This window comes from Labrus mixtus, chromosome 19, assembly GCF_963584025.1.
Source record: "Labrus mixtus chromosome 19, fLabMix1.1, whole genome shotgun sequence".
Taxonomy (NCBI): domain Eukaryota; kingdom Metazoa; phylum Chordata; class Actinopteri; order Labriformes; family Labridae; genus Labrus; species Labrus mixtus.
In genome coordinates, this window is record NC_083630.1 from 16,429,160 (window position 1) to 16,449,111 (window position 19,952).

Here is a 19,952-nt window from a genome sequence, read left to right on the forward strand (position 1 = left end):
TATCCTGGTTACCCTCATTAACCATGAGATCATTGAATCTTTCAGTGTGTGTGTGTGTGTGTGTTTGTGTTGATGATATTCATGTGTCAGATTTGTTATCTTGTGTGTGTGCGTGTGTGGTAGGTCTGCTGAGTCACTGTCTCTCCCTACGGCTTTCGCTGCTCTTACAGAACAGATCATTATACGGCAAAATACAAAAAACCCCTCTGCTGCCCTCTCTCCATCTGTACACCCCTCATCCTCTCTGTCTTTCTCTCTGCCCTAGTTTTTACATATTCTTGGGTCTAAATGTCTAAAAGGTACAGAAAGTTCGGAATTGCTCCAGTAAATTGCTTCAGCCTGCAGCCACATACCAGGCTGTAATAGCTGCAACATAATCCTCGATATTATATCCACCAAAGCAAAAGCACGCCCACTAAAAGGTGTTCTTTTTGCTCAGATTGTTATTCTTAGTGCCTGACAACATCGGATGAATTATTCCTACAGATGTATACCTATTTGTTCGTCACTGTCTTCAAATCAACCAGACTCCATTGACAAAAACAGTCATTTTAAATGGCAGGTTTTGTCTACCATTTTCTCAATTGCTCTCATTTCGTGCAACACAAATGCTGTCTTGGACTGTAACTCGTCATTTTAACAATCAAAGTCATAAATAAAAATGGGGTAACCTTGTGAGGCTGAGGTATAACAGCAACCCTCGTGTTCTGAAAAGGTAAAATTACAGCTTTTCTCAATGCAGTCTGGTGGCTTTGAAGACAATGTTGTAACAGCTGTTTCTGGATACAAAAAAAGGGTCTTATTTTTATTTTATTTTTTTTACAAAAATGTCAATCTCTGTAGGGATCATTTATGTAATGTTGTCAGAAACAATGTCAAGAAAAGACATATCCATTCTTTCACAGATTACTTGGGGAAGAGTGTTGACACTGATGTTTTTCTTTTCAAAAATGTCTGACCATCACATAAATGATACTGATAACTGTGCAAGCTTGTTAGTTATCCTGACAGCTTATACATAAGCTTGAGGAGAGAGCAGCTGTCTGCCAATACCAAAAAATTAAAAACCAGTCACGGCCGTACTTTTAGCAAGAAAACACATCTGCTAATGGTATTTGATCTTAAACAACACTTAGTCTCATTATTACTAGTTTCGATGTTGTTTTGAATTGCTTCTGAAACGTCCATGCTTTGTTTTTTAGGCTTGTTAACGTGAGCGCTAGTTTCCTCCAGCATGCTGCAGCTGACTGATATCCAGTGGGTTTTTTTTGGTTTTTTTTGGCAGGTTTGTTGCAAAATCTGCAAAGTAAAACGTGTAGCAGAATAAGTTGTGATGTTTCATGATATTCTGTTTTACTTCCAGCTCAGAAAAGCTGTGTGGGGTGACCTTCAGAGATTGCTCTGTTATTCATTTCAGTGGTACTCAAATGAGCGTCTTTCTTTACTTCATAAACACAGCACCGGTGGCAGGGTCAGTTTGATTTATTGTTCTGGGGTGTCCGACGCCAAGTGTTTCTAATTTCTTCCTACGCAGTACAGGTATTAAAATATACTGAACAGTTTTTTTCCAAGGATGCAAGGAGATGAACTCCCAGAAATTAGTTTTTATTGTTATTTAATTTCAAGTATTACGTGAGATAATTTCAGTTAACATCAGATTCATTTATCTCATCATAAATAAACAATCAATTCTTTTGCACATTTTAATTTCCCTAATTCCCTTTCTCCTCGTTAATTAATGTTTTATTTATTTACACCTACTCTTCCTCAACAACCTCCCTTTCATTTTTCTATTCTGAACTCTCCTCTCTTGTTTTTTTTAATCTCATTTCGTGCAGAGCTGGAAGAGGCCCACAAGAAGTGTCACCCGTGCTGGTACGTCTTCGCCCACCGCTACCTTGTGTGGGAGTGCTCCCCCAACTGGCTGAAGCTGAAGCAGCTGGTTAAGATCATGGTGATGGACCCCTTCCTGGACCTCGCCATCACCATCTGCATCGTCCTCAACACACTCTTCATGGCCATGGAGCACTACCCGATGACCGACGAGTTCAACGGCATGCTGAGCATCGGAAACCTGGTAGGAACCACTGATGGATGGATGGTTGGATATAGGGATATACGGTTAATAGATGGATGATTGGATAATTGGGTGGATGGATGAATCGATGGTTTAACAAAAGAATGGATGGATGGATGGATGGATGGATGGAAGGAGGGAGTTCGTTGGAAACAACCTTTGCACTTTGGGATGTCCTCAACCTCTTTTGGACAAGTTCAGAACTCTCAGGATTCATGTAGGAAATACAGCTGCAGATATAATTATTTTCTGTAAAAAGGTGTGTGTGTGTGTGTGTGTGTGTGTGTGTGTGTGTGTGTGTGTGGGTGTTTGTGTGTGTAAAAGCTGTGGGAGGATCGGAGCTGACAGAAACGGGTCGGGCGGCTGCAAACCAGCATGACTAACTCTCCCGTGTTTGACCCTGCAGGTGTGCTGACGATCTGACAGAAACTGATAGGTTTATGCAATATGGTAATTGGTTCACCTGAGGTGTGAAACGCTGATGTTGTTGATCACACCTGCACACACACACACACACACACACACACACACACACACACACACACACACACACACACACACACACACACACCGAACACACTCTCTTGTACCTGTCCGGTGATGTCAGGTTTCCTTAGATCAGGCTGCAGGCAGCTGTGCCCGGCGGAAAATGGTAATAAAGTTTATAAGTAGAAACAGAGACTAGGCCAGCCTGCGGTGGTGTTCAAGCTGTGGGATGGGACCCAATAGTGGGCCAGTCTGGGAGTGGTACCTTTTATCAAGACTGGGTATTTCTGTCATTTTATAATTAGGGCCACAAAACGTTACATTTTTTAAATTGTGATTAATGTCATTTTTAAACATTCATTTTTTTGTATACAAAGTTTTTTATGCTTTTATTGTGAGTTTGGCACTGTCTTAAGCTACAGATATTTTACTTCCTCTTTGGATACAAACCTGTTTTTATGAAGGAAGAAATATGAATTTGTGGCAGGGTTACAACTTTATGGAGTAAATGAAAAGAGAAAGTTAAAAAAGTGAAATGTTTAATGTCAGAAACTGGATAATTTTGACACAACTAAGTTGGGTGGGAAGGTTTTTTTTTAAGTGAATTGAGACAATTAAAGGCGCAGTGCTGTTGCACTTCATTTCCATCACTGCGACTACATGGAGAGACTGCTGTCAGCGAAGTGTCTGTGCTACGATGCACATAAAGGGACATAATAGCACGCAATACATGCGATTATAAAAAATGTATGCATTTATTTCTGACATTAATCGCGTCGTGATTAACGTGTTAATCCTGACAACCATAATTATAATTTCTTGAAATCCACAAGATCTGATTTTGAATTTCAGATTTTTAGACATCAGATTCGAGCCTCAAATATTTCTAAAAAAGCAAAACATGACATTAATTCCCCCTCTTTTTTCACCTGCCTACATGACATTTCCCTTTTTTTAAATGATACACAAGTCCATTATTTTCAGATGGCGCCATCTGGAAAGGGCTTTATAAAAAAAAAAAAACAGTGTTGAAAATATAAAGCAAAAGCATCTCTGCCCTCTGAGTTGAATTAAACTGAATAACAAGTGATAATTAGTTTCAGTTAAGCATCATTATCCTATATCTTCATCTGGTCAGACAAACACAACCCTCAGTGAACACAACCAGCAGTTATATAACGTGCCTCTAATGTTTCCCTCGCCTCCTCTGCACTTTGACGGAGCTGTGTTGTACTTCTGCAGCGTAAACAGTCCAAACTTCTGACTCCATTCAATTATGAGCCGTTCAGGTCTCAGATAAAGGCTGAGTCACGTCAACAGTATCCGATTCCAGTCTGGAGTCGCTAAGTTCTTCAGAGGATAAAGCCGCTAATCCTCACAGATGTTTACATAGCATTTAGCTCGCCTTTCTGACGGACAGGAGAGCCTCTGCTGAGTGTGTGTGTGTGTGTGTGTGTGTGCGTTACGTAAGGCAGTGTGTAGAGGATCATGTCAGGACATTACTGTGCTGACAGAATCAATGTCTGCTAATGCTCCCACTGTTTGTTGTTGTTTGTCATTCGCTCTCTGGTTTCAGTATTTCCATGTGTGCACAGATCTAAAGGATGTATATGCTTTCATCCAGAGAGCTGCTCTGTGCATTAAACCCACAGAACTCTCCTGAGTGTAGTTAACCTGGTGCGGCTCCGACAGTGGAGGCAGACAGAACGCTTTGACTGAAACTGGATTTATTAGCGAGTTCTGGTAAAAATAGTTTTTATTAAAGCGACAGAAAATATTAGTTTTATCGTCAGACTAGTCGTTTTTTTGTTGAAGCCTTATTAACACAAAAGCTGCAGTAGTAGGTGTACGAAGACATTTATTTAATTAGTTTGTTATTATTCAAGAAATTCATCGAGTTTATCACCAGAAAATTGGAAGATTGGTTGCGCGCTGTGGGTCTGTACTCCACAACTATCAACAATAACAACAACTTCTGGACCAATAACAGCAAGAATAACAAACTCCACTTGGTTTCATGGTACTTAAAATATAAACAATTTTTTCATGAGGTAAACTCTTTCAGTTTGAATGGGAAATTTGCGATTCATTACGTTAACTTAAGCGTGTCAGATTCTCCTGATGCCCTGAGGTTTCATCTCAAACATTTGATCCAGACTCCAGCATTTTAAAAGTTGTTTGCTCGTCATCTTACAGACAAACACGACAAAGCTTAAACTTCTACTTTTTATAAATCTGCGTTTTGCTGTAGATAATTCGGCATCCTTTCAAACTGTTGATTATAATTAAATCACAGTAAAATCTTTTTTTTGGGGGGGTCTAAGACAGATTTCAGCTCACGTGTTAATTGGTATGGGGATTGCAGATAGAATGTGGTGTGCTCCGCTCTTGCTGTGGCGAGAAAGTAGCTAGTTTTTTGATGCACAATGTATCTGTCCACTGTTCAGACGAAAGCACAGGGCCTTCTTTCTGATCAGGAGGAGGGTACTAAGAAGAAGAGGGTGTGGGTTCATGCAATTCTTTAGGGCAAGACAGGATTTGGGGGTGTTTAAGCTCATCGTGGAGCTGCAGCTCTATTAGGACCGCTTCTAGGTGTACTTCAGGCTAAGAAGGGAGCATTATGACAGCCTGTTGGGGAGAGAGTTGCTCTAAGACTCCCGAGAATGAGGACAAACTTCAGGCAGCCGATCACTCCGGCAGAACGTCTGTCGAGACAGAGGGACAGAAGATCCACAACTGAAACAGAACAGTACTGATCCTATAGCTAACAGGTCATCAAACTCTGACCTGGTACTGATCCCAACAAGTCATCAAACTGTGACCTGGTACTGATCCCAACAAGTCATTAAACTGTGACCTGGTACTGATCCCAACAAGTCATCAAACTGTGACCTGGTACTGATCCCAACAGGTCATCAAACTGTGACCTGGTACTGATCCCAACAAGTCATTAAACTGGGACCTGGTACTGATCCTATAGCTAAGAGGTCATCAAACTGTGACCTGGTACTGATCCCAACAAGTCATTAAACTGGGACCTGGTACTGATCCCAACAAGTCATCAAACTGGGACCTGGTACTGATCCCAACAAGTCATCAAACTGGGACCTGGTACTGATCCCAACAAGTCATTAAACTGTGACCTGGTACTGATCCCAACAAGTCATTAAACTGGGACCTGGTACTGATCCCAACAAGTCATTAAACTGGGACCTGGTACTGATCCTATAGCTAAGAGGTCATCAAACTGTGACCTGGTACTGATCCCAACAAGTCATTAAACTGGGACCTGGTACTGATCCTATAGCTAAGAGGTCATCAAACTGTGACCTGGTACTGATCCCAACAAGTCATTAAACTGGGACCTGGTACTGATCCCAACAAGTCATCAAACTGGGACCTGGTACTGATCCCAACAAGTCATTAAACTGTGACCTGGTACTGATCCCAACAAGTCATTAAACTGGGACCTGGTACTGATCCCAACAAGTCATTAAACTGGGACCTGGTACTGATCCCAAAAAGTCATCAAACTGTGACCTGGTCAGCCACAAGGAGCTGGAAGCAGCAGGAGAGTTCGTCCAGACACAGTTCACAGAGGAGGAGGGAGATTAACCCAACTGTGAGAGAGAACAGGTGATCAGAATCAGAATCAGAAATACTTTATTAATCCCAGGGGGAAAATTTGTTAAAGGTGATGACATGAAGACAGACATGATGGAGTTTGGTTTTCACATGATTGGACCAAACACAAATGATTCTAGGGTTGAACTTGGGTAGGGGTTGGGGGCTGAAGGCAGAAATAAAGATTGAAAGTCTGAACACAGTTTGAGTAGCTTCTGTTACTGTGGTGGTTTACAGTCTTTACACTCTCTTCTTTCCTTCTTTCCCATCTGTGCCCTCTATTTCCTCTGAAGGACTCCAGGACTCTACAGACTTCTTCAGAATAAATTGTAGTTTTTTGTGATAAATATTCGCTGCATCCTATTTTCCTCTCAGTTTTGTTAGTGTGCGAGTGAAAAATGAGCCTGAAGTCGACCATAATGAAGTTGCTTTGTGGAGAAAGAAAAAGAGGGAGGACAGAAGAGGTGAAACTCATTGAAAGAGAGAGTTTGTGTGTGTGTTTGTGTGTGTGTTTGTGTGTGTGTTTGTGTGTGCGTGCCTGGGCTTGTGTGGGCTTACCTGTGTGTGTCTTACTGCCTGTTGATAAAAGTGCTCCCTGTGTAATCTGGCACTCTGCACAGTGTGAGGTTGTTTCTTGGTCTTTTGACGCACACTCTCACACACACACACACACACACACACACACACACACACACACACACTCACACTCTAACACGCGCACGTGCACAGAGATTGGGAACAATAAAACTAAGGGGCTTTCTTTGTGTTTTAAAAGCTTTTTTTCAGAGATCAATCTGTGAAAATGTACAGCTATTTGTTCATGAACAATTATTTTAATATAATCTACCAAATGATGTCACTTTAAATATTATCAGTTTCATTTTCACTTTTTATTGGTTCTTATTTTATATCCGTTTAAATGGGTTACCACAAATAATGATCTACTGCCAATTTGAATCAGCCTGGGGGAAGTAAAACGGTTTCTTTTTCACATTTACAAGCACTGACATACAAGTCAAACGTCTTACTTCTGCAAAAAATAAAGTCTTCAGCTATAAAGTTTTTATTTTAGAATGATTGAAACCTATGAGACCTCCTGTTGTTTCCTGACAGTCTGTTTTTCAAAAGAGCTGATTTCAGGAGAAAATGAAACTTTTTGCAAACTGGAGTCACAAATAAATTATTTTATTTTAAATGCGTCAGTACTCTATTTGTCAAGCAGCTCCCCCCGGTCTAAACCTGCCAATCGTGTGTTTGTGTGTGTGTGTGTGTGTGTGTGTGTGTGTGTGTGTGTGTGTGTGTGTTTGTGTGTGTGTGTCTGCTTACTCATTACATCTGCCTGCTTTTGACAAAAACAGTCACGTGTCTCTCACACTCACACACACACACACACACACACACACACACACGGGGCGTCATCCTCTCTGTGCTGATGTTACTGTTATTAGTGATTGCTGATGTCGACACACACACACACACTCACACACACTCACACACACACACACACACACACACACAGTGCCTGGTCAGAGTAGTTTCTCAGTCGGTGACTCACAAGTTGCCTCAGCAGAAACTCTCTCTGTCCTCTGAGCTGAACTTAAAAAACTCACCTCTGAATGTTCTAAATTAAACTGTTAGCGAGTTTAATACTGCAGCTCTGTTATGGATTAAGTGTGTCTTAAATAAGGCTGTGATTAACCTTCCTGTTTATGTGGCTGTGAAGCAATTTTGATACTTCTCACGTGTTTTTTGAGACCCCGAATAATGAATAGCTAAAATCTGAGTGGATGGAAGCGCCACATCTCTATTTGTCCTCCATCCAATCAGAAAACCAGACGACAGGCAGAAAAGGACTGTCGAGAAATGTCATCAAGAACATTCTTATTCAGTAGAGGAATGCATAGGAACATTTGTGAGGCATTTGTTTAGATGAGTGGTTAGTGTGTGCAGCTTTAAAACGCAGGAAATGTCCTTGTCTGTCTTGACCGTTTGCACCAAGTCATCCCCGCTCCCCCCTCTCCGTATTTCTTGTTTCGCTTCAGCTGTCCTATATCTGATAAAAAAAAAATGTAAAATAATAGGTTGTGGCTGCTTTAACTGAATCACTGTGAGACAGTCACTAGCACACAGAGAACAGAGAAATCAACCTTTTTGATCTTGTATCCGTTAAGCTGAACTGTACGGTGTGATAAATGAAAGCAAATTTAATATTATTCTATGAAATTACATAAAAGTTAACTTCAAGACACACATTTACAATGGTAGATGCAAATGTAATGCTCCACAGAATGACATGACAAAAAAAGGCTAAATTCCCATCAATTGCGAATTTGCATATGTTAAAAAGATTGCAGCGGGTAATGAATTCTCGTGGCACTGAGTCACTTAAGCCCATTCGCACTTAGATTTCCCGACTTCAATGAATGCATCAGAAATGATCGATCTGAACCCCGTTCAACAAAAGTAGTTTTCTTCTCCTCTTGAACGCAGACCGGACCTCTTTACTTTTTTACAAAATTGCATCATTTTGGCAAACTTAAGACCTGTTTGTGTAGGCTATTCAAGAGAAAATCTGTTTATTTTATAGGTTCACACCCCTGAAGTAGGGCAGAGTGAAGCCTCTGTGTAACTTATTATTTACAGTTAAACTGAGACTCACAAGAAACAGATGAACCATCAGCTGAAACAGACCAGTAGATGGTTTCCATCAGAGAAATCTCCAACAGGGGACTTACAAAATCACAAACTTATATTTAACATATCTGTCATTGTCTGATATGATACTCAGTTGTAAATTTATATGTAAAATTGTAATTAAAATGTGGCAAAGATCTGATTTTTAAACCAAATATTAGTGGAAAGCTAATGAGTCATCCGTCTTCTTATGGTGTTATAATTTGTGTGGTCGTCCTCTGCGGCTGTTTTAGGCCACAGGCTGCTGCTGATATTTGACAGATGAACTGAGTTTAAGTTAATCAGAGTCACCACGTCTGACATGCACACACACACACACACACACAAACACACACACTGCTCTGATCAGCACCACAACCCCACCTCACCACACAACGTCACTGAACCCATCGTCCACTTCTTCTTCTTCTCATTTGTTTAAGATTCACACTCTGAATCTCTTACGCGATGATTTATTTCACATTCTCCTCCTTAGTCAGAGCTTTTTTTCTCAACCTTTTTGTCCTAAGAGGGCCTCCTTCATCCCCACATCACTCTCTCACATGTGTAAGAGGGCGAGAGAGAGGCTCTTCTGATGTCAGTAATAATAACAGCGTGATTGTTGAGTAGCTAATCAACGCACTACAGAGTTAATGAGCCCGTATAAGAGGATCATCTTTGTGTGTGTGTGTGTATGAGTGTGTGTGTGTGTGTGTGTTTTCCTGTGTGTGCTTTAGAGCACGAGGTAACCCCGGAAACAGCCTGATTTTGTGATTGAGTGATTTTGCGTAAAGACAAAAATATTCAGTCAGACTTTATTAAATCCCAGAAGTCCTTTTTTTTGGGTCGTCTTGCACATACACAGATAAAAACAAACACACACACAAACCCTCTCACACACACACACACACACACACACACACACACACACACACACACACACACACACACACACACACACAAAGGCTGACAAATGGACACACGTGTGTCACGTAGCCGGTGTCACATCGAGGATCCCCTTCTTTCTGGAACAACAAGCAGGGAGGGGGGCTGCTGCTGCTGCTTCTGCATGGACAAACCACACACACACACACACACTAAAACGTACACTTTGAACAGATACACACTTTAAGACATCAAACACACACGTGATGTAAGGCAGAGTGACACAAACACTGGACAAGCTGAGGTCTGCAGAGAGAGAGGCTTAAAGGATCAAACCACAGGAGCAAACAGCTGAGAAAAGGGATGTCTGAATTAATCAGAGTTTCAGAAAATGACACAGATCAGAACCAACGCTGCAAGCTGCATATCTGTGTTCCTACACTTTACAAAAAATGTCATTTTAATATGGTACTGCCTTTTGACTAATTGTTCTGAGGTGCTGTTGAACTGCAGTTCCTCAAATGGCCACAAGAGGCTGCCTCTTGCAGTGAGTCAATCACCACAGAGGCTCATGATAAAAATATCCAACATGTATGTTTTTACAGCCTGGTACAGAAACAGTTTTGGTGTTAAAGCTCATTTTTCTTTTCATGACGAATATACAGACTGAATTTTAAAACAATTCACCTGTTTTAATTATATTGAGGCTTAAAGTGATAAAAAAGGACGGGGGGGGGGGGGGGGGGGGGGGGGGGGGGTTCTTTTTGTCCAAAGAAACCTCAGGTGTGTGGTGTCACTACGATTATTTTACGGCTCCTCATCGAGTAAGAACCTCCCCGATCTGGAATCGTAAAGGTGTCCCACGATTTTAAAATCGGTTAAGATTTAAAAAACGTCTAATAAAAATAAAACACAAACTGTTATGCTAACAGAGTATGCTAAGAAGAACATAGCCCGTAACTGTGTTGGAGCGTCTCGATGTTGTTCAGCAGGTTAACTCTTGTTGGCTTTTAAGGAACTTGTGTACATCAGCCAGAGTTATAGGGTGTGTGTGTGTGTGTGTGTGTGTGTGTGTGTGTGTGTGTGTTTATTTTAACCTAACCTTGTCTGAACAGTCCTACCCGTTGGCTAACGCTGCCCTCCACTTAACTCTTGTGTCTCTATGTGCGTTGATGCGTGTGGTTGTGTTTGTGTGTCCACCTGAATGTGTCCAGCTTTCTGGTGTGGGTGTCTGTGTCAAAGCTGATTTCAAGCGTTAAATATACAGGATTTATAATTAATATTAAGATAAACCTGTCTGTTGTTGTACATGTTTAAATCCTCTCTGTACCTGTGTGTGTGTGTGTGTGTGTGTGTGTGTGTGTGTGTGTGTGTGTGTGTGTGTGTGTGTGTGTGTGTGTGTGTGTGTGCAGGTGTTTTCGGGGATCTTCACAGCAGAGATGGTGTTGAAGATCATCGCTCTGGATCCGTACTACTACTTCCAGACGGGCTGGAACATTTTCGACAGCATCATCGTCTGCCTCAGCCTCATGGAGCTCGGCCTGTCGGACGTGGAGGGGCTCAGTGTGCTGCGCTCCTTCAGACTGGTAACTCGGACTACAACCCCGAAACACAACCATACATGAAGCTATAATTATAGATTCTTTGGACATTGACTTGTTGGGTACATTTAGACCTTTTTTCACTGGATTTTCAATGATGCTATTTTCTATTCTTTACAGTGCTCACATAAATTAATTTGATCATAAGTAGTCAAGAGACAGAAAAACAGAATGAGACAGCAAACATTGTACACTTACTATACTGTCCAATATACTATAATACTGCTATACACCAGTTAAATGGGAGCAGTTTAAGGCGATGAGATGATTGGCTGTTGATGGGGATATCCCTGAAAAGTAAGGATTAACTGTGGTTGATTTCGCTGCCAAACACAAGGATAATGATCGACATATCAGCCAACCACACAAACACAGAAAACACACACACACAGACATTTGATGCCTGTCTGAGTCGATCTCTCAACGCGTCGTTCCACGTTGTGTCAGATACTTCCCGAGGCAAACAGACACGGTAATAAGGACACTTATGGTCATGTTTGCTTCATTCTTTTTTGCCTTCTTTATACCCTTTCTGTGTGTTTGTTTTTTGCCTTTTCCATCAAGAAAACACCTTTAAATGTATGCTATATTAATCAGACCCAAAATGAAGACATCGGAGGTTAAAGGTTCCTTAAATCAGACTTTAATGGGTTAGTAAAGGGGAAAGCAAACATGTGGTAAAGTGTACCCTTGAACAGCAGCTTTTTCGTTGAAATGACTTAATTACAGTCATAACCATGTAACGTGAGGGTCCGATGTGTGGTGGATGGATCACTCTAGTTAAGAGAAACAGAAGGATGGAGACGGATGACTTTCTCAGCAGCACTTTACTGTCATCCACATTGTTCTGCTACACAACAACCAACACTTCCTTGTTACTCGTCACATGTCCCGTCCTTAGCCAATCAGAGGCTAGGATGATTAAACTCAAGGCAAACATTATGACAAACACAGAAGTAGTTTCAATATAATTTGGTCACAGTTACTAGGTGCTACTGCAAACATTAAAACATGTAAATATATCAATATTAACTTTGTAAACTCAAATATGTAAATAGTTCACTGTATAAATGTTAACTTATTTTTAACTTAAACTTAAATACATGGATTAACTCAAATAAATGAATTTACTTTTACTTCTAAATCTTACAACCACATGTGTAAAAGTAAGAAAAGAGACCCTAAATATGAAGTTAACGGAAACCTCAAAAAAGTTAACTAAGTGTACCTTAAAACAGTCTTGTAAGGATTCCCTGAGGATCACCTTAAATCAGGCATTATCATGAGTCAGAGAGTTTAAAAAAGAACTTATGGTTGCCTTATTATCGACCTAAAGATGTAAAAGAAAGAGCTGACAGTAAAGGGCACCTTGAAACAGAACCTAAAGGACGCAAACTGTCACATGAGGGAACACTGAACACAGGTGATCTTATCAGCAGTGTTCCTGGGAGATTGTCAAGATCTCGTGATATTCAGGCTCTTCACTCACGTTTCTCTTTCCTTCCAGCTTCGTGTGTTTAAGCTCGCTCGCTCGTGGCCGACACTCAACACGCTGATCAAGATCATCGGCAACTCCATGGGCGCCCTGGGCAACCTGACGCTCGTCCTCGCCATCATCGTCTTCATCTTCGCCGTGGTTGGCATGCAGCTGTTTGGTAAAAACTACCAGGTAACGCCCCCCCCGTACTTTAACCAAAACAGAGGCTGGATATCATCTAGATTCATGTACAGGTTCAGTACATCAGTCTGTCTCTATGTTCCCTCCTCCAGGACTGTGTGTGTAAGATCTCAAAGGATTGTGCTCTTCCTCGCTGGCACATGAAGGACTTCTTCCACTCCTTCCTCATCGTCTTCAGGGTGCTGTGTGGAGAGTGGATCGAGACCATGTGGGACTGCATGGAGGTTGCTGGTCAGCCGCTCTGCCTCCTGGTCTTCATGCTGGTCATGGTCATTGGGAACCTTGTGGTGAGTGAGCTGTGAACCTTGGCTAAAACATTTGATTTTTTTTTTCCCGCACTGCTGGAACAAATGAGTCTGCTGAACAAATGTTTGCTGATTTCTGGACTTTTTTGTTTATAGTTCATCAAGGTGCCTCTTCGGTTTTTGTTTGAAGTCGTAGCTTTCTGGCAGCTGAACCTCCCAGTGGTAGAGTCCTCTGACAACTTACAAATAAAGGGTGTTTTGGTGGGTGGTATGAATTCATTTAAAAGTCCTAAAAGATAAGGAAAAGAGATGTAAAGGTGAGAGGAAGGTTGGATATTTTACTGGTGACGATGTGTTTAACTCCGTACAAAGAATTGCTGATTTCTTAAGTGAGATCTACTGAGAGATTCAGGCGGAATAAATGTTGATCTGCTGACCTTTGCTCTCTCCGGCCACCTCTTTCTCTCTTCCTGTTTGACCTATGAACACTTATGTAAGACTCTCATTTATCCATCTCTCAACCTCTACAATTTTCTTTCCATTATTTAAAACAAAATTACCCCAAAAAAAAAACACAGATTGAGAAAGAGTAAGACCAAATATGCTTGTGTTCTGTGAGTTACAAATATCCTTCCTTCTAACTGAATCCGATGGCTTTGTATAGAGTGTTAAAAAAATCATTTTCAGCTCTAGTAAAACTATGTTTCTCTGTAGGGATCCTTTCTGTTATGTTGTTTGACACATTTAGAAAAACAATCTGAGCCTGTCAGGGACAAAAACAATGACTTTTAGAGGATACACTTGGATGAGTCACATTTGGATTACATTGCAGTTGTTACAGCCTGTGTCACTGCTGCTGGCCGGAGAAATCTAATGAAAAAAAGTTCAGAATGGTCCATCCATTTTCTTCTGCTTATCCAAGGTCAGGTTGCGGTGAAAAGAGGCGAAGTAAGTAAACCCAGACTTCCCTCTCCCTAGCAACTTTTCAAGCTCCCCCCTGGATGATTCTGAGGTGTTCCCAGGCCAGATGGGATATATAATCCCTCCAGCAAGCTCTGGGTCTCCCTGGGTTCTCCTCCCAGTTGTACATGCCTGGAAAACCTTAAAAGGGAGGCGTCCAGGAGGCATACTAATCAGATGCCTGAACCACCTTAACTGGCTCCTTTCTCTGCAAAGAAGCAGTGTCTCTACCCCGAGCTCCTCTGAATGTCCAAGCTCCTCACTCTACCTCTAAGGCTGAGCCAAGCCACCCTCCTGTGGAAGCTCATTTCAGCTACTTGTATCCGCGATCTTATTCTTTCGTTCACTACCCATAGCTCATGACCACAGGTGAGAGGTGGAACTAAAATTGACCGGTAAATGGAGAACTTTGCCTACAGGCTCAGCTCCCTCTTCACAGCAACGGTCCTGTACATCAACAGCAGTACTGCCGATGCTGAACCAGTCCTCCTGTTAATCTCCCGGTCCATTTTAACCTCACTTTTAAACAAGACCCCAAGATACTTAAACTCCTTCACTTAGGGCAAAGACTCACTCCCCACCTGGAGGGAGCAATCCACCGTTTCCAAGCAGAGAGAAAAAAGCGGTCCCTTTTTAAAAATGACGGAATATCCCTTCTAGTCCTGAGTGACATAAAAGAATGACTTCTGACCTGATTTCTGCTAAATTTAGTCTTAATACTTCTGTCCTCCTGTGAAAGAAACTTAAATGATTGTGTTGAACTCCTGACCTTTTCCTTGAGAATCATTTTAAATGACCCCATGATCTCATCCTTTAGTGTATAGCTGAAAAGTCAGTTTGCTTTTTTTACGACTTCTTTCTTCATGTTGCTTTAATCAAAATACACATGATGCAAATGCACAAGTCTTTTGTCTTCTATATCAAGTTATACACACTGACACGTTACAGGAAGAATGACGATCAAAGTGTGTTTTTCTTTGGTAAAAAATAAGGCATTCTACAACAAACACACACACACAGACACAAGCAGAGAGCAGTCACCCTGCCGGACAGTAAGAGAAGAACGATTTCCTTTCTTCTGATAACTATCTGTCATCTCATCTTACCCCCCCCTGACACACACACACACACACACACACACACACACACACACACACACACAGACACACACACACACACACACACACACACACTGTTCTTTGCGGGCTCAATTTACCCGCCCTTACTATAAAATGTACTACCCCGCAACCGGCAAGAACATGTGTACACCTCTAAACACATCAATCAATCCATTAGTGTGTGTGTGTGTGTGTGTGTGTGTGTGTGTGTGTGTGTGTGTGTGTGTGTGTGTGTGTGTGTGTGTGTGTGTGTCTTTAATCAGAGGGATTCAGAGCAGACAGGAGGTGGTAACTGGAGAAGAGAAAGTACCAATATCTGATGGTGCACACATGCACACACACACATGCACACACACACACATGCACACACACTCTGACACACAAACACGTGGCTTAGAGCTCGACTGCTTTCATACAAACTCACTTGGACAACTGTGAAGTGAAATCAAGTAAATAAATCAAAGAGAAATAAGAAAACCTGACAGTTAACTCAGGAACTTGTAAACAAGGGGTTTACAAAAAATTGGAATTTGCTCCAGTAGATTCCTTCAGCAACATAAATGTTGATTTTGAAGTCAGGCCGGATTGCAGCTCGATTGAACATCGTTTTCAGTGTACATGAGGCAGATCGCAGCTCGATCAGCTGCTCCTGACCGTGTTTTAAATTTTGGTTGTATGACTGCGCCATAGACTGTAAACTGCACACACTCACACAGTAACAGCAAAACCACGAGCTGATTCCTCAAATTCAGGGTTTTTTTCTTTTTCCGGTGCAATTTGTTAGACAGCATCTGAAATCACCATGGCAACAGTTATCTTGTGTTTGTCGATGATGTCTCGATGACGTGAAGGCTTGTATGTGTGAGAGTGAGAGTGAGAGGTGTTTTTGATCGTGTGTGTGTTTGAGCTGTGCACCTGAGACAGCTGAAATACACATACTGTAGATCTGACTTCAACTTGCGTCTGTGGGAGTTCTCAAAGATACTTTATTGACAATTTTCAGTGCTCAGTCCTGATTTAACTCGTACAGTGGGATCTCTCAGGTCGTGCATGATAATTGGGTTATACAGTGTGAGAAAAACAATTAGGACAATTTTTTTAAATTACCTGTTACACGCTGAAGAAGAGCGTCTGTTTGAAACATTAATGTGGCAATTAAAAATACACATTTGGAGTGCTGTAATTGTTTTTCTTGTCTGAACATTTTTCAGGATTCAGCACCCAGTTGCTTTACATTGAAAGGGAGTTGAGCATGTTTTCTCTATCATTATTCATACTGCGTGAGCACATCAATTCAGAGCTTTGATCGTGCGTCGTAAACAGTGTGAACCACGACTTAGTGGTATAGTACAGTGTATGCCCGGCCTTTGTCTGCCTGATTATTTCACTTTATTTTGAAAAGTGAATTCAGTTCAACATAAAATGTGTGTCTCAAAATATCACCCAAAAAATGTCAACAATAGGCAAAAGTAGACTCTCGTATTCTAGGTGGTCAAATGATCCCTTTCTTCTCAGGAGTTTGAACAGCTGCTTCTGGTTGCTATAGTCAACTACAAGCCGCCATACCTTTTTTGTTATGTTTTAAGACACTTTGAGCTTCAAACTCATATCCGGCTGTGATGGCTGCGACATCATTATTTTACCTCGCATAACATTGAAGTCGCTGGTCTACCACAACCTTGAATTATTTGTTTTTATGTGTGATTGTGTGGCAACACATCACGATAAGTTCACAACGTTACACAAACAAACAATCCTGTTTGTGCTCTCTGACTAAAAACAACTTTTCTTTTAAATTAAGTCATGACAGGGCGTTCAAATCAAGAAGTGCTTGAGCAGCCACTTTGAGATATACTGTATATATACATCATTAAACAACATTTATTACATGGAGGTTCAACCTTTTTATGTGACATAAAGGAAAAGATGAGGAAAGGAAAGAAGGGTGTATCAAATGAAGGAAACGATGAGAGACAAGGAGGCAGGAACATATTTTGTCACTTTTCTCTTTTTTGTTCTTTATTTCATTTTCCTCTTGTTCCTGCAGTCATTTTCAGTTTAACAAAGAGTCTCATATTCAGCAGCCAGAGCAATATGTAGTGTGTGTGGGTTTTTCTGTGTCTGTGTGTGTTGTGTGTGTGTGTGTGTGTGTGTGTGTGTGTGTGTGTGTGTGTGTGTGTGTGTGTGTGTGTGTGTGTGTGTGTGTGTGTGTGTGTGTGTGTGTTTGTGAGCGTGTGCACGAGCAGAGCAATAATGGAGTCCCATTCATCTATTTAGCTTAATGGTCTCATGGATATTTAATAACGAGCTTGATAGGCCAGACAGCTCACACACACACACACACACACACACACACACACACACACACACACACACACACACACACACATGCTTGCAGTCAACAGCCTCTTATTCTTCTCTTGTCAGTGGCAGGAACTGTATCTCCCCCTGCAGAGGGATACGCTGACCTGACTGGATGAATATGCCCAAAAGAGTGTGTGTGTGTGTGTGTGCGTGTGTGTGTGTGTGTGTGTGTGTGTGTGTGTGTGTGTGTGTGTGTGTGTGTGTGTGTGTGTGTGTGTGTGTTTTGGTGTCATGATGACCGAACCTTTCTAATTCAGGTGATTTATTCCTTTAGAAATGGCCTCATTGTGCACAACTCAGCTCAGCGTCTGTGCATGGGAGTGTGTGTATGGATGTGTGTATGGGTGTGTGTTATTGTGTGTGTGGAGGCATTTTTGCATGCATTCATACATGTGAGGCAATGTGTGTGACACTGTTGTTGTTCAGACATGTCAAATGCCATAACTGGTAATGGGGGGGGGAAGGAAAGGACACAAAGAAAGAACAAAGAGCACAGTGGAAAAACCACAGAAGAAAAGAGGGAAGGATGGAGATATCTTGAGGATGGGAGAAAGAAAGAGAGTAGCATTCAAGGAAGCATGTATGCACATTTGCTGGATACAGTGAACGAGAGATAGAATATGAAAGTGAATGTAATAGTGTAAGAACAGGAGGTAGAATAAAAAATGATAAATAAGTGAAAGGAGGACAGGCTAAAAAGTGACAAAAAAAAGGTGGTTAACGAAGGAAAGATTAAAGGAAAAATATAAGGATGCATTTAGTTGAGATAGGAAGTAAGGAAGCAAAGGAAGGAAGGGCCCTAATGTGGAAAAGAAAGCACAATGGAAGGAACAGTGAAAGGAAGTGGGCATACAAGAGAGGATAAAGAAAGAAAACTAATGGTAGAAGGAGGAATAAAGGAATGAATAAAGAGGAGGAAAGAAGAATATGGAGAAAGACAGAGCAAAAAAGGAAAGGAAGAGAAGATGGAGAGGAAGTAAAACTAGGAACGCTTGAAGGAATAAAGGAAGGAAGGTAACATCCCAAAGGTAAAAGGGATATTTCGTGCACACAGGATCGTACCGGACGCACGATTGTTTTCGTCGCGCTTGGCACGAGCTCAGTACTCTCATTCTCGCAAATGTAATCTCTTGTCAGCGAGCACAGTCTTGAATCCTTGAATATGATTGGCCACAGTGAAACAGTCGTCCTCTTTTATGATTGGTCTTTGACTTTTTTGACAAACAGGAAGGGACCTAAGGCTGTTCAAATCCTATAAGAGGGGGACTGTGTCACTGTAGCCAATCATATTCAGGGATACCACGCGACTGTGCCCGCCCACTGACTGACAAAAAAGAGTTTAGTTGTTTGTGAGCATGAGAGTACTTAGCTCATATCAAGCGCGAGGAAAACAATCGCTCACGCGGTACGATCCTGAACCCACGCATAACACTGTTTTGTCCTCAGAGAGATTTTTGCACGAGAGTACTTGGAAAGCGCCCGTGCAAATGTATTTCATGTGTTTGATTTGTGCTCGCTGATCTTTTGAATTCTCGCTCAGTTATCTAAATTGTGAGGCAACAAACGTCATAATCCAGTAAATAACACAAAAAAAGGTAGTATTGAGAAGTTTCTGATTGTGTCTTTCAAACGGATATATTTCAGAATACGTAAAAAAAGTTGTCATTGATACTGCGATTCATGTCACAGTCATAAGAAGAAATACATAATGAAAACTTAAAAGTCTGTTTTGATTTTATGGAGGCTTGTAAAGTGGAGTTGCTGCTGTTTCGTACAGACCTCGTTTCTGTGCACCTCATGTGTGTGTGCATGTGTGTTTGCAGCTGCACAGTCTGACGCAGGTGAGCCGATGTTCAGTTTCTCTTTATGACAAACGAGCGGCTGAATGTGTTTCCCTGAGCAAGCGATTCAACAGCAGCACACCTGCCACCACACACTCCCACTGTACTCCCACTTTAACTTTTATGCTTCTTCCTTTTTTAATCAATGTGGGTTTTTTTTTTTTTTTTACTTTAATCATGATGACTTTTGTATCATTTTCAAACTGTTTAGAAACCACAAATCAGCAGTTTGAATAGTCAAACTATAGGCAACTGATTTGATTAATTGCATTAATTCTGTGTTTGATAAATGGTGGTCGGATCTTTTCTAAGTGAGAAACATCTGGTAGAAGACAAAAGAAACCTTTCATCAGCTTTTGGTTACTGTGAGTGAAGTAAGTCGATGGACAAGAGGTCACTT

General features: G+C 41.3%; 2 protein-coding genes across 2 annotated transcripts in view; both read left to right on the forward strand.

Moving 5' to 3' along the window:
- The window catches only part of rmc1 (regulator of MON1-CCZ1), a 440,600-nt gene that overhangs the window by 125,239 nt on the left and 295,409 nt on the right, over positions 1 to 19,952 (forward strand). The window lies entirely within an intron of this gene.
- Positions 1 to 19,952, forward strand: part of LOC132994212 (sodium channel protein type 4 subunit alpha B-like) — a 137,756-nt gene that overhangs the window by 65,636 nt on the left and 52,168 nt on the right. Inside the window, exons 15-18 of the mRNA XM_061064412.1 lie at positions 1,839 to 2,077; positions 11,158 to 11,331; positions 12,854 to 13,015; positions 13,117 to 13,311. Coding sequence (XP_060920395.1) covers positions 1,839 to 2,077; positions 11,158 to 11,331; positions 12,854 to 13,015; positions 13,117 to 13,311 — 770 coding nt within the window. The remainder of the gene's footprint in view (positions 1 to 1,838; positions 2,078 to 11,157; positions 11,332 to 12,853; positions 13,016 to 13,116; positions 13,312 to 19,952) is intronic.